The 12975-nt window shown below is 35.0% G+C and overlaps 2 protein-coding genes across 6 annotated transcripts in view; both read right to left on the reverse strand.

Moving 5' to 3' along the window:
- Positions 1-10428, reverse strand: part of LOC122402965 (tyrosine-protein phosphatase 10D) — a 58276-nt gene extending 47848 nt beyond the window's left edge. The window contains exon 1 of one of the 3 annotated variants that reach the window (XM_043406205.1): positions 8727-10428. In XM_043406205.1, the coding sequence (XP_043262140.1) occupies positions 8727-8825 (99 nt within the window). In that variant the 5' untranslated portion in view covers positions 8826-10428. The remainder of the gene's footprint in view (positions 1-8726) is intronic. The other 2 variants (XM_043406202.1, XM_043406204.1) reach the window with 2 other exon arrangements.
- A 1328-nt stretch (positions 10429-11756) lies between these two features.
- Positions 11757-12808, reverse strand: LOC122402956. Of its 3 annotated transcripts, XM_043406166.1 has the most exons (3): positions 12681-12808; positions 12298-12459; positions 11757-12166 (listed from the first exon to the last, which is right to left on the reverse strand). In XM_043406166.1, the coding sequence occupies exon 3, from the start codon at positions 12140-12142 to the stop codon at positions 11951-11953; it is 192 nt and encodes a 63-aa protein (XP_043262101.1). In that variant the 5' UTR covers positions 12143-12166; positions 12298-12459; positions 12681-12808; the 3' UTR covers positions 11757-11950. The 3 variants fall into 3 exon arrangements, with proteins under 3 accessions (XP_043262101.1, XP_043262099.1, XP_043262100.1); XM_043406164.1 differs by having other exon boundaries at positions 11757-12459; XM_043406165.1 differs by having other exon boundaries at positions 11757-12459; positions 12575-12682.
- Positions 12809-12975: the final 167 nt, after the last annotated feature.

Here is a 12975-nt window from a genome sequence, read left to right on the forward strand (position 1 = left end):
AAGAAGATTTTTCAGTCACTCTTGACACTGGCAAATTTGATGAATTAAAATTTATATTCAAATATTAAGGATTTTTTATTGTAGATGGAATTATTTTTTGTGTATTAATGAAAGAATTAACGCTTGTTGCTCCAAGCATTAATAATAAAAAAAAATAATCTTGAAATCAATATTTAAAATTCCCACTAGACCAACTTTTTATTTGTATTTTTTGGGAATTAATTTGTTTCTTGTTCTTTGGTAAATAAAGAGTGATATCGTACAAAAAAATGATTTAATAATAAACAAAAATTATTTAATAATAAAAAAAAATTATTTAATAACAAAAAAAAAAATAATCTTGAAATAAAAAAAAATTATTTAATAATAAAAAAAAATTTTTTAATAATGAAAAAAAATAATCTTGAAATAAAAATTTTAATTAGTTTTTGTTCGTAATGAGGAGTGTGTGGACGATGGGAGTGTTATTTTGGTGGGCGTTTTTGAAGGTTCCACGTCGAGTGGCGTGGATAATGGTCGCCGGCAAGGGCAAGTGCAGAGGCTGCACGTGGTTGTCTGTCGTTTGTCACTCGACTCCGGGGCCTCGCATCCGGATGTAGGCTTGGAGTACATCCTGGGCCAGCCAAGGGAGGATGCGGTCGCGCGCGTAACGAAAATAGAGCAGACGGGAGAAATAAATCAACGTGGAACTCGGTACACGCGTGCATCCCGAGGATCTCTCGCGCGTCTTGAATACGGATCGGTGGATACGTGCCGTGAATAACTGGCGGTGGAAAAATGTGTCTCGTTGGTATCGTACCAGCGCGAGACACGCGACTCTAATTGAACCCGCGATGGACGATTCGCGTGAAAGAAAATTCGAAGAGGCTCGCCAGAAATGCGCGCCTCGGGAGAGCGCTAGAAAATCCTATTGAGCCGAAGTTACAGTGTTTCTCAAATCGAGGATCGTGAGCTCGAATAGAACATAGTTTTTCCCTTTTTCAGTTTGTTCAATTTATACTTTGTTGAATTTTTTAATTTCCATTAGGTGAACATTTTATTTTTAGACAATTGGAAATTACTTGATCCAGTATTTTTTTTTATTCAATTTAATATACAAGCTTGGGAATTAATTTGTTTATTTCCTTGGTGAAGAGTCCTATCAATTATATTAGAAGAAAAAAAACAATTCTTCCCTTTTTTAATTTGTTCAATTTACCCTTTGTTAAATTTTTTAATTTCCAGTAGGTGAACTTTTTATTTTTAGACAATTGGAAATTACTTAATAAGAAGTTATGACATTTTAAAGATTTACATGAAATTTCAGGGAAACTATTTATTATGGGTCAGGCATTATGGTTTCAGTAAGGAATTTTTTTCTCTAAAATGTGCAGGAATTCGGGGGTATGTGTAATGACCAAAAATGAAGGTAAACGATCCTTGCAACTGAAAATAATTTTTTTAGAGCGATTTGAAAAATTTTTATTTTGTTGAAAATTTATTCACTTATTGAATTTTTTTTCTCGAAACTGGTTAGGAATTCGATGGTACGTCTGTTCACCAAAAATGATTGTAATGGTACCCCATAACTAAAAATATTTTTTCTAAAACGATTTGAAATTTTTTTTTCATCGAAAAACTTAGGCATTTATTTGAATTTTTTTCTCGAAAGTGCGTACGATTTTTGGGGTATGTCTGTTCATAAAAAATTATTGTAATTGTACCCCACAACTGTAAATAATTTTTTCAGGACGATTTGCAATTTTTTAATTTCATCGAAAAATGTAAGGATGTCGATGTTTCTTAGAAATTCGTTTTTCATTTTTAACATATTTGTTTGGCATCCTACAGAAAAGTTCTCTAATACTTTTTTGTAGGTACCCACAAACTCTACATCCTCCCAAAATTTCATTGAAATATATTCACTATTGGAAGAGTTATGGCTCTTTGAAAATTGGACCATTTTTTGGGGGTTTTTTATATTTTGCAACGTTAAGGAGTAACTTTTCGAATATTTTTGGTATTTTTATATATTCTCCATCAAAATACGCGTCGTTTGCCTTTTTAAACATTAAAATCGTCCAATCCGTTCAGGAGTTATAACATTTCAAAGATTTACATGAAATTTCAGGGAAACTATTATGGGTCAGGCAATATGGTATCACTCAGGAATTTTTTTCTCGAAAATGCGTAGGAATTCAGGGGTATGTGTAATGACCAAAAATGAAGGTAAACGATCCTTGCAACAGAAAATAATTTTTTCAGCATGATTTGAAATTTTTTAACTGACTTTTTTAATAACTTAATCTCAATCAAGAAATTGATATTCTTGATTTTCCTCTAATTTTTTTTTTTATAAAACTAGCACAATTCTAACAACCTAAATCCGTCTCAATCTATCAAAAATTCATACTAAAACTAAATTCATCGCAAGTTTTGCATTCATATTCCCTAAGACGCAAAAACCACAAGGATCAAGATCCCCTAAACGCAGATAACATTGCACAAGGCATTCGTAACTCTAACACGCCGTTGGATTCAACTTCGTGCATTTTGCATTTCGTAACAGGAAACGAGATACGGCCATGATTGGCAAAAACTAGAAATTTATTAGCAAAAACTTCTCCATTTCCATCGTTTCAATTTTCAATCCATCGCGCAACAAAGTGCAATTTCGTTGATGAAAGAAAGCACCAAAACGAAAGCAAACCTTTCTCTTCGCTATCGAGCACATTACGTCGACTTTTATCGCGCGAAACCGCGGCATGGAAATCGGGGAATTTGCACAATATCTGTGTACGGAAGTTCGAAGTTATCTAAGCGTTGACGAATCAATAAACGTCATTCGCAGAATTAGTCATTTAAAATCGTTTCCATCGCTCCCAGTGCGCATTATGCTAACGTTTCGCCATAAATATCGTTAATTGCGCAAACGAACTGCGTAACAAATGAAAAAAAAAAAATGGGAACAAATGGTTGCTGAAAATGACGCTTAGTCACCCGCGAAATCAACTTAACGAATTGAAACAGATGGCTGTTTCATTTTACTACTTTATCTGCTGGTGTCGCGTTGTCGAGTCAATTATAATTCACTTTGTTCCACGGAACATTGACGAACGCTTTTAACGCTAAATTCCATCCATTTTATTCCCGTGCAAAGCAGGTTGACAAACCAAACGATTTCAATTTTACTTGCAAAGTTTAACCTCGAGTCTAAATGTTGCATTGTTTTTTACATACTTTGACCTAAATTTTTCCTCTCGATTATTCGTTTTTCCATTGTTTTTACTCCGGGTCTCTGCATTATACACTTTCACTCAGGTTGGTATTGAGTGACGTATGCTAAGAACCAGCTGGTTTCTAGCGATATTACATTCGTTCTTTAATGCACCGTAATTTGTAGATAACGAATGATGGTTTTCGGTTAAAAACAACTGGGATGGGCGTGGGTCATCGGTCGAGCACGGAATAATTTCTTAGTGGCGTCGCTCTGGGTACAAAGCGACCAACTTTCGCCAAAGAAACTTTCCTTTGGACGTTAAATTGTAATACAGTTCTTCTTTGCTCAGTTTTATTTTTTCCTCGAGAAAATTACGCGATAAAAATTAAAATTCCTAGCAAATGAAACACAATAACAAATTTTAAAAATACATTATTAAAATTGATTTATTTCTTTTTAAAATAGTCTGAGAAAATTAGGCAATTTTAAATTAATTAATAATAAGCAGCGTTTGGGAAAATTTTTTGTAATTGACTCAGTTAATTTTTCAACACTTTTTTGACACGTTGTATATACATTTGCACTCATAAATTATAATGCCCCCAATTCTTCTTTGCAAAGTTTAATTTTTTTCTGAAAAAAATTCAGCAATAAAAATAAAAATAAAAATAAAAATTCCTGGCGAATGAAAGCCCATAACAAATTTTAAAAATAATAAAATTGATTTATTCTCAATATAGTCTCGAGAAAATTGGGTAATTTTAACCTAATTAATAATAAGCTACGTTTTGGGAAAAATTGAATTTTTTTTAAACATGTGTCATTTGTAATTGTCAAAGTTAATTTGTCAACGATGAGGTTTTTTTTTGACACGTTGTACATACATTTGCACTCATAAATTATAATACCCCCCAATTCTTCTTCGCAAAGTTTAATTTTTTTCTGAAAAAAATTCAGCAATAAAAATAGAAATAAAAATAAAAATTCCTGGCGAATGAAAGCCCATAACAAATTTTAAAAATAAGAAAATTGATTTATTCTCAATATAGTCTCGAGAAAATTAGGCAATTTTAAACTAATTAATAATAAGCTACGTTTTGGGAAAAATTGAATTTTTTTTAAACATGTGTCATTTGTAATTGTCAAAGTTAATTTGTCAACGATGAGGTTTTTTTTTGACACGTTGTATATACATTTGCACTCATAAATTATAATACCCCCAATTCTTCTTCGCAAAGTTTAATTTTTTTCTGAAAAAAATTCAGCAATAAAAATAGAAATAAAAATAAAAATTCCTGGCGAATGAAAGCCCATAACAAATTTTAAAAATAAGAAAATTGATTTATTCTCAATATAGTCTCGAGAAAATTAGGCAATTTTAAACTAATTAATAATAAGCTACGTTTTGGGAAAAATTGAATTTTTTTTAAACATGTGTCATTTGTAATTGTCAAAGTTAATTTGTCAACGATGAGGTTTTTTTTGACACGTTGTACATACATTTGCACTCATAAATTATAATACCCCCAATTCTTCTTTGCAAAGTTTAATTTTTTTCTGAAAAAAATTCAGCAATAAAAATAGAAATAAAAATAAAAATTCCTGGCGAATGAAAGCCCATAACAAATTTTAAAAATAAGAAAATTGATTTATTCTCAATATAGTCTCGAGAAAATTAGGCAATTTTAAACTAATTAATAATAAGCTACGTTTTGGGAAAAATTGAATTTTTTTTAAACATGTGTCATTTGTAATTGTCAAAGTTAATTTGTCAACGATGAGGTTTTTTTTTGACACGTTGTATATACATTTGCACTCATAAATTATAATACCCCCAATTCTTCTTCGCAAAGTTTAATTTTTTTCTGAAAAAAATTCAGCAATAAAAATAGAAATAAAAATAAAAATTCCTGGCGAATGAAAGCCCATAACAAATTTTAAAAATAATAAAATTGATTTATTCTCAATATAGTCTCGAGAAAATTGGGTAATTTTAACCTAATTAATAATAAGCTACGTTTTGGGAAAAAATTAAATCTTTTTTAATATGAGTTATTTGCCACTGTAATTGTCAAAGTTAATTTTTGAACGCTGAGGTTTTTTCGACACGTTGTATATACATTTGAGCAGCATTAGATAAAACGAACAACCTTCGTTACAGCACAGGAAAATTAAAACTCATTGCGTAATCACGTATACGTAATACTCATACTCCGTAACGCTTTAAGTATTCAAATTAACCAGAATGTTGGACCGGCCTCGAGAAATTTCACGCGTCCTATCGATGGATCGCTAATCGACTGCTTTTTGTATCGAGCGATTTTTAAGAGTTCGCAATTCGTTGCGAAATAACTTTGACGTTTCGTTCGTCCAAAGTGCGTTCTCGCGTACTTTTTTTTACTTTTTCCTTTGATTTTGCTTCCGTTTTATAAACTGACGTCAAACGTGTTTGGAAAAAATTGTATACTTGGAATTCGTAAACGGAAAATAATTTTGTTTGGTATTTATCGACGATTAGAGAAATTGTAATTAAAATATTGAGCTATTAGATATTAATTATATCACTTTGCAAACAACGTGATTCGGAACGTGATGAAGTTCACATTACACAAGTGTCTCTCAACTTAAGTATTAATGTGGAAGTATTTAGATTATCTATGTTAATTTCAAATATTTCATTACGAATTTAATTTAAATCAGTGAGATTCCATTTCTATTAGAGATTTTGGGTTTTCGTGTTTTTTATAGACGTCTACTAAAAGTGTTTATATCATCTATATTAATTTTAAATATTTAATTAGTTCAAGTCATTAACGTTTAAAGTTCCGTCCATACTGAATTTTTTTTCTGGAAAATGGAGAGGATTTCGGGGGTAGGTCTAATCACCAAAAATTATTGTAATTAACCCCTGCAACTAAAAATAATTTTTTTAGATCGATTCGAAATTTTTTAATTTTGTCGAAAATTTCATTACTTCTCGAATTTTTTTCTAGAAAGTGGGTAGGATTTCGAAGGTAGGTCTAATCATCAAAAATTATTGTAATTAACCCCTGCAACCGACAATAATTTTTTCAGAACGATTTGAAATTTTTTGAGTTTGTCGAAAAATTTCACACCTTCTTGAATTTTTTTCTCGAAACTGGGTAGGATTTCAGGGGTAGGTCTATTCACCAAAAATTATTGTAATTAACCCCTGCAACTAAAAATAATTTTTTTAGATCGATTCGAAATTTTTTAATTTTGTCGAAAATTTCATTACTTCTCGAATTTTTTTCTAGAAAGGGGGTAGGATTTCGGGGGTAGGTCTAATCATCAAAAATTATTCTAATTAACCCCTGCAACCGACAATAATTTTTTTAGAACTATTTGAAAAATTTTAATTTTGTCGAAAGTTTTGGAGCCTATTCGAATTTTTTTCTCGAAATTGTGTAGGATTTCGTGTGTATGTCTATTGACCAAAAATTATTGTAATTGCCCCCCCCTACCTAGTCATAATTTTTTTAGAACGATTTGAAAAATTCTAATTTTGTCGAAAAATTTCACAACTTCTCGAATTTTTTTCTAGAAAGTGGGTAGTATTCCGGGGGTATGTCTATTCACCAAAAATGCTTGTAATTGACCCCTGTAACTAAATATAATTTTTTTAATATGATTTTGAAATTTTTTAATTTCGTCTAAAAATTTCAGCAGCTACTGTCGATGTTTCTTATAAATTCGTTTTTGATTTTTAGTAATATTATTTGACGTCCCACAGAAAAGTTGTCTAATATTGTTTCGTAGGTGCCCACGAACTCTATTTCAGAAAAAAGTTTCATTACAATATATTTACTATTGCTGGAATTATGGCTCTTTGAAAATTGGACCATTTTTATGGGGTTTTTTTAATTTTACGGGTTTAAGGAGTAACTTTTCGAATATTTTTGTAATTTCTACATATTCTTCACCAAAATACGCGTTGTTTGCCGTTTGAAACATTAAAATCCTTCAATCCGATCAGAAGTTATGATATTTTAAACATTTCCATGAAATTTCCATGAAGCATTTCTAGTTAAAAATTATATTTTCGGTAAAGAATTTTGTTCTCGAAACTGAGTAGGATTTCAAGGGTATGTCTATTCACCAAAAATACTTATAATTGACCCCTGTAACTAAATATAATTTTTTTAATATGATTTTGAAATTTTTTAATTTCGTCTAAAAATTTCAGTACCTACTCGAATTTTTTTCTCGAAACTGGGTAGGATTTCAGGGATATGTCTATTCACTAAAAATGATTGTAATTAACCCCCACAACCGAAAATAATTTTTCCAGAACGATTTAAAATTTTTTAATTTAATTGTTAATAACTTTTTAATGAAGCCTTAGTTAAGAAATTGATATTCTTCATTTTCGTCTTATTTTGGACTCTAAAATCTCCCAGGAGTGGCCTAACACCCTATATACACACCTATCCAGTGTCTCTCAATCTAAGGAATCTTGGAAATTCTTGAAAATATTTATATTATCTATATCAACTTCAAATATTTAATTACGAATTTAGTTCCAATCATTGAGAGCCCATTTCTATTAAAAATTATGGCTCTTCGTATATACACATTTATCCAGTGTCTTTCAACCTAAAGAATCTTAGAAATCTTGAATCTTGATCATCTTGAAATCCTTAAAAGTGTTTACATTACCTATATTAACTTTTAAACATTTAATTAAAAATTCAATTCCTACTATTGAGACTCCAATTTCTATCAGAAATTATAGGTCAAGTCTGGGGTTAGGTCTGACTTACATTAACTTAAAATATCTAATTAAAAATTTATTTCATATCATAGAGACTCCATTTCTATCAAAAACGATGAATTTCCATATTTTTATAGCAAATAAAATACTTGTGTAGCGTCCATTAAAAGTACTTACATTACCAATATTATCTTTAAATATTTAATTAAAAATTCAATTCCTACTATTGAGACTCCATTTCTATCAGAAATTATAGGTCAAGTCTGGGTTATGTCTGACTTACATTAACTTAAAATATTTAATAAATAAAAGTGATTATATTAGATATCTATTATTATAATATATTAGATATCATAGAGACTCCATTTCTATCAGAAACGATGCATTTCCATATTTTTATAGCAAACAAAATACTTGTATAGCGTCAATCAAAACTATTTATATTACCAATATTACCTCTAAACATTTATTTACAAATAATCGAGACTATCATAATCCACAGGTTTCTACATATTCTCCACACACGTGTTCATCCCGCGAAATTTTTACAAGTCACGTGTGCTCCAATGAACGTCCAATCCGCGTACCATGGCCAAACGAAAATCGTAACCACGGAAATTTCAAACCTCGTGTCGCATGGAACCAAAACGACACGCAGCGAGTCGAAGGTAATCGTGTACACCGCGTCTCGAGTGTCCACGCTCTCGCGCATGCAAACACATTGTCGCGGAAAGGCATTCCAGCAACAACGTCCTAGATTCATACCATTATCCGGGCGTCGTTCCAACTCACCTCAGCGAGGAGTGTCAGGAGCAGAAGAAGAGTGGCGCAAAACCTGGATATCGGCCGCGGTGAATCGATAGCCTCGCTCTTCATCCTCGACGGAATCATCGAACGAACGTTGCAAAAACAAAATCCTACGTCGACGATTCCCCGTCGTCTCCGTCCACCCTTTCACCTCTACGGCCTACTTTTTTTCACACCTCCGGCACCCGTATCTCACTTTCGGTCGCTAAGAATGCGCGCGAGGTACGCCGACTGCTTGTCTCTCGATCGATCGACGACACTGGGACTCCCTCCGCGTGCCTCGTATCACGAGAAATCACGTATCCCACCCTGGACACCTTGCAACAACACCTGTTCGACCGATTCGCGGGTACAGCGGTGTCGATAATAACAGTGGCCAGCGCGACGGAACCGCGGAGGAACATCGGTTGCCATATCACTCACTTTTCCCCCTTTTCCTGCCCTCTGCTCCACGGAATGTCGCAAAACGGCGCACGTGTTCCCACAGACACGTTCCACGATATCATCTCGAGCCTCCTCGCGGGATTACGTGCTCCCGTTTCGTCGCGTCAGCCTCCCGGGGGTTCCTCCTTCCGTCATGACTACGAGGGGTCCCCCTGTCTAGCGGAACGTCAAAACGCGTTGGATCGCTGACAAGATCACGGGCAACTCCATCGAACGCCACAGAAAACAGTCTTACGACTCCAGGTACACTTCATTCACCCAGTTCCTCTCTTCTCTCTGTGTATCCGGAATGCAACGTGATAATACTGTTACAAGAGACCAAAACACATCGTCCCCCTTCACCGATTCAATATCCTCGCGAAAGGTGCAACGTTCGTACTTTCGACTGACAGGACGCACACGCACACGCACACACTTTGTCACTTTTCACGGGTCACACCGTATTCCGTGGACGAGCCAAGGATCCTGAACACGAGAGGCTAGGCAGGATCAGCGACGGTAAATACGAGAGACTTGGTCAACTGGCGGGCTTTCATGACGCCTCTCCCCGGTGCAGGCAACGGCCAACGGGACCTCCGGCTGCTCTCTCGGGCGATCCGACTCGTGGCTTGCCGAACCAGCAGCAGCTAAATCGCTTGCCTCGTCCCTAGCCTCTCGCGCGGTTGCTCAGGCTAACCTGACTGCATTTCCATTCCATTCGCCTTCTCTTTCTCTCTCTCTCCTCATCTTCGGGACCCTGGCCGGATACCCGGCGCAGCCGCCACTACCTCCTACTTCCCCACCTTTACCACTCGTCGACTCCCACCACTTTTCGCATTCCCTGCTCCGCCGTTTCCTCGGCTAGAGTCCGCCTAATGCACGGATAGAGCCATCGGGGACATACGTGCACGTACACACCAGTAACGTACCTTGCCTCTCGGTTCCAGTGCTCTGTTTACCTACTATTAGGGGGAAAACCAGTGAGTGCGACACAGACTCTGTGAAAAGTATGAGAAGCACAGAAACGTAAAATGTAAACCTGAAAAATGGTGCTACACGGAACGTACAGTCTCTATCTGAACTCTGAACTCTGAACCCTTTCGACGTTTGTGTCTTCTTCGTATCCTACGAAGTTCAACAATCGTTATACACTAAAATAAGTGCTAACACATGTGTAAATTAAATTTCTTGTACCATTTATTTCACAATAATTTTGAATAATTTATACGAGCTGTTATCATCTAAAGTCAAGTTAAAGAGCATACAAAATCAGCCCCCTTAATTGTATCTTCCCCAAATAATAAAAATCATTTGAATATCCTGCTTTGTACACTCATTTTTGCATGAGAGAAACGTCATCGTTAGCGTGTGCCTCCCCGACTCGGGGCGGCCATCTTGTGACGTCGCTCGAGCCATGCGCAGAACCGGTGCGCACGTGTCTCGCGAAGCACGGTGACAGCCACCTCTTTTTCTTCGCGCTACGTACTCTTGCCCTCCCGCTCTTCGCCGAAGTGAGAGTTGCTAGTTAACGTCGCACGCAATCTGTTGAAGCATATTCTCGCACTTGTATCAATAGAAGTTCGTTTCTTCTTTTCCAGCCGCCATCGTAACGCGTCCCCCCCACTACGAGGCCCTCTTCCCCCGAATCCGGCAACATGAAAGTTTACTACCTGTCCAACACAATACTAGCACCGACGGTGAATCACAGAAATATTTGAACGCAAAGATATTCTTGACCTTTGTTGATTATGAAAGAAACATGTATTCTCATAGAAAGTTTATACACGTTGATTACATCCTGCAAGTGTGATAAAAATGTTTTATTAAATTGGAAAGTATTTAAGAGAGCATGAAGGGAAATAAATAAAACAATGTTATTATTAAATAATAATAATTCCAACTTAAAAATTAATTCTAATTTGCTTCTAATTGAGGTTCTCGTTGAGGTGCCCCTAGCAACAGGCAACTCGACGCTCATGTACGTAGGAACGCTGCTCATGTATATTTGTATATTCGCCCTAAAACTCAAGATTTCTGATGAGTCTTAGAAACTAGGAATGAGTGACAATTATATCTTGCACTGTAGCAGTTGGAAAAACAGATATATGTAAACAGTAGACTATAATTAAATGTTTGGAGACTTCTGTTGGTGGCAAAAGCGAATTACCGACGATCCACATATACCGGGTGACGTAACTCTGCGCACCTGTGTCCGCAGTAATCGAATTGGTCGTGTGGGCTGCGAGAGATCCGCCATTTTATGGAAGTTATTAGAACTGACGTCACCCTGCGTTTACAAACGATTAATAGAATATTTTCTAGAGCTGTTCGTTTCAATACGTACCGTTAGTTCCATTGTAACCTTATTCCACACCGAATCAATAGCATTGCATTTGAAACGAAATCACAAGGGGACACTAAAATCGCTCCCTTCTAGTTCGAGCATCTGGCGAACGCTATTGTTCGCCATCGAACAATCCACTCTATGTAGAATCAACAACTTCACAATACATTCTTGATAATTCTTTATTATTATACCATTTTTATTACACTGTAGATACAATATTTATAATAACATGTTAAATTCGAGTTATTTTGTAATGGACAAGTGGGTTTGACTAGAATCAAGAAGCCTGACATTTGGTACTCCCGTGAGTTGGGATGTGTCTGCCCAGGTAACAGAAAATAGAGTCATGACTAGCTGAAATATCACATCGAAGGATGTAGATTAATCTCTAAACAGATTTGGTGTCAGAAAAATGCTCTGTATGTATAAATGTTTTAAATTACTCTACAGGTTTCAGTGTAATGAATCTTGAGAGAATAAATGCAACTAGAAATGTCCCTGCTACGAAGCAGGCGACAAAAATATACCATGTTTCCTCGTCAAAGACATCTGTAAATGCTGGGACCTGATTGTAAAGGGTGTCGATAAGTTTAATATTATAATTCTTACTATTTGCATTATGACTCGCCATTTTGTGAACAGACTTTTGTGGTTTCTTTGAAAGGAATAGAAATGAATATTATTGCAGAAGCACGCTTCAGCTGATGCTTATTTCTTATATATATATAGATGCTTGATTTAATGTATATGCAAGTTATTAAATTGCTAATAAACTTTTAACAATACCCCTCTGTGTTTGCCTCCAATTTTACATCTGTTTTTTTCGTTTCTTTGCTCCTTTTTTTCACTTTCAATCTCAGGTTCAGTCGGTGACAAAGTGATTGTTTATAAAATTCCGAAATATTGAGAGATGTCATGTACTTTTTGAAGCCACACTATCATCTCATTCTGGAAGATAAAAATGTTATATTTATCTTTAAAAAAGATCTATTTACTGCTACAAATTTTTAATTAATTTATTTGATATAAGCTATTTTATGCATTGATTTTGGAACAATTTTACCACTTTCGTGTTTATTTAGAGGTTATGAAATATATTATTGAGGTTATGAAACATAATTTAGCAACGAACGCAACAAACTCGTTCGAATAAGTGGCACGATACTCACACAACTTGATCATGACTGTGTGTTCAGATATATCGAAAAGAATTTGCTTAAAAGGAGCAAATTTGTTGTAACTTTCGATCACAGACGAGTTGGAGGCACAAAGTATAGAACAGACCCTCCATCTTGCGTTACACTACTGAAGTATCGACCCAGTAAAAAATCAATAGTCTTCGAGCGACATCTTCGTTCGAATAACAAAACTGAACCGTCGGTAAAGTAGAACCCGTAGAAAAGTTTTTCATCCCTTTCACGGTGTCACAGACGAGGTGCCTCTGTGACAGTGTGAAAGGGTTGT

Source organism: Colletes gigas, unplaced genomic scaffold, assembly GCF_013123115.1.
Source record: "Colletes gigas isolate AHSC1104 unplaced genomic scaffold, ASM1312311v1 Colletes_gigas_Sc00042, whole genome shotgun sequence".
NCBI classification, from domain to species: Eukaryota; Metazoa; Arthropoda; class Insecta; order Hymenoptera; family Colletidae; genus Colletes; species Colletes gigas.

Bases quoted from the DNA above. Each gene is read 5' to 3' on its own strand.
- LOC122402956 (XM_043406166.1), bottom strand. From the start codon at position 12,142: ATGGCGAGTCATAATGCAAATAGTAAGAATTATAATATTAAACTTATC.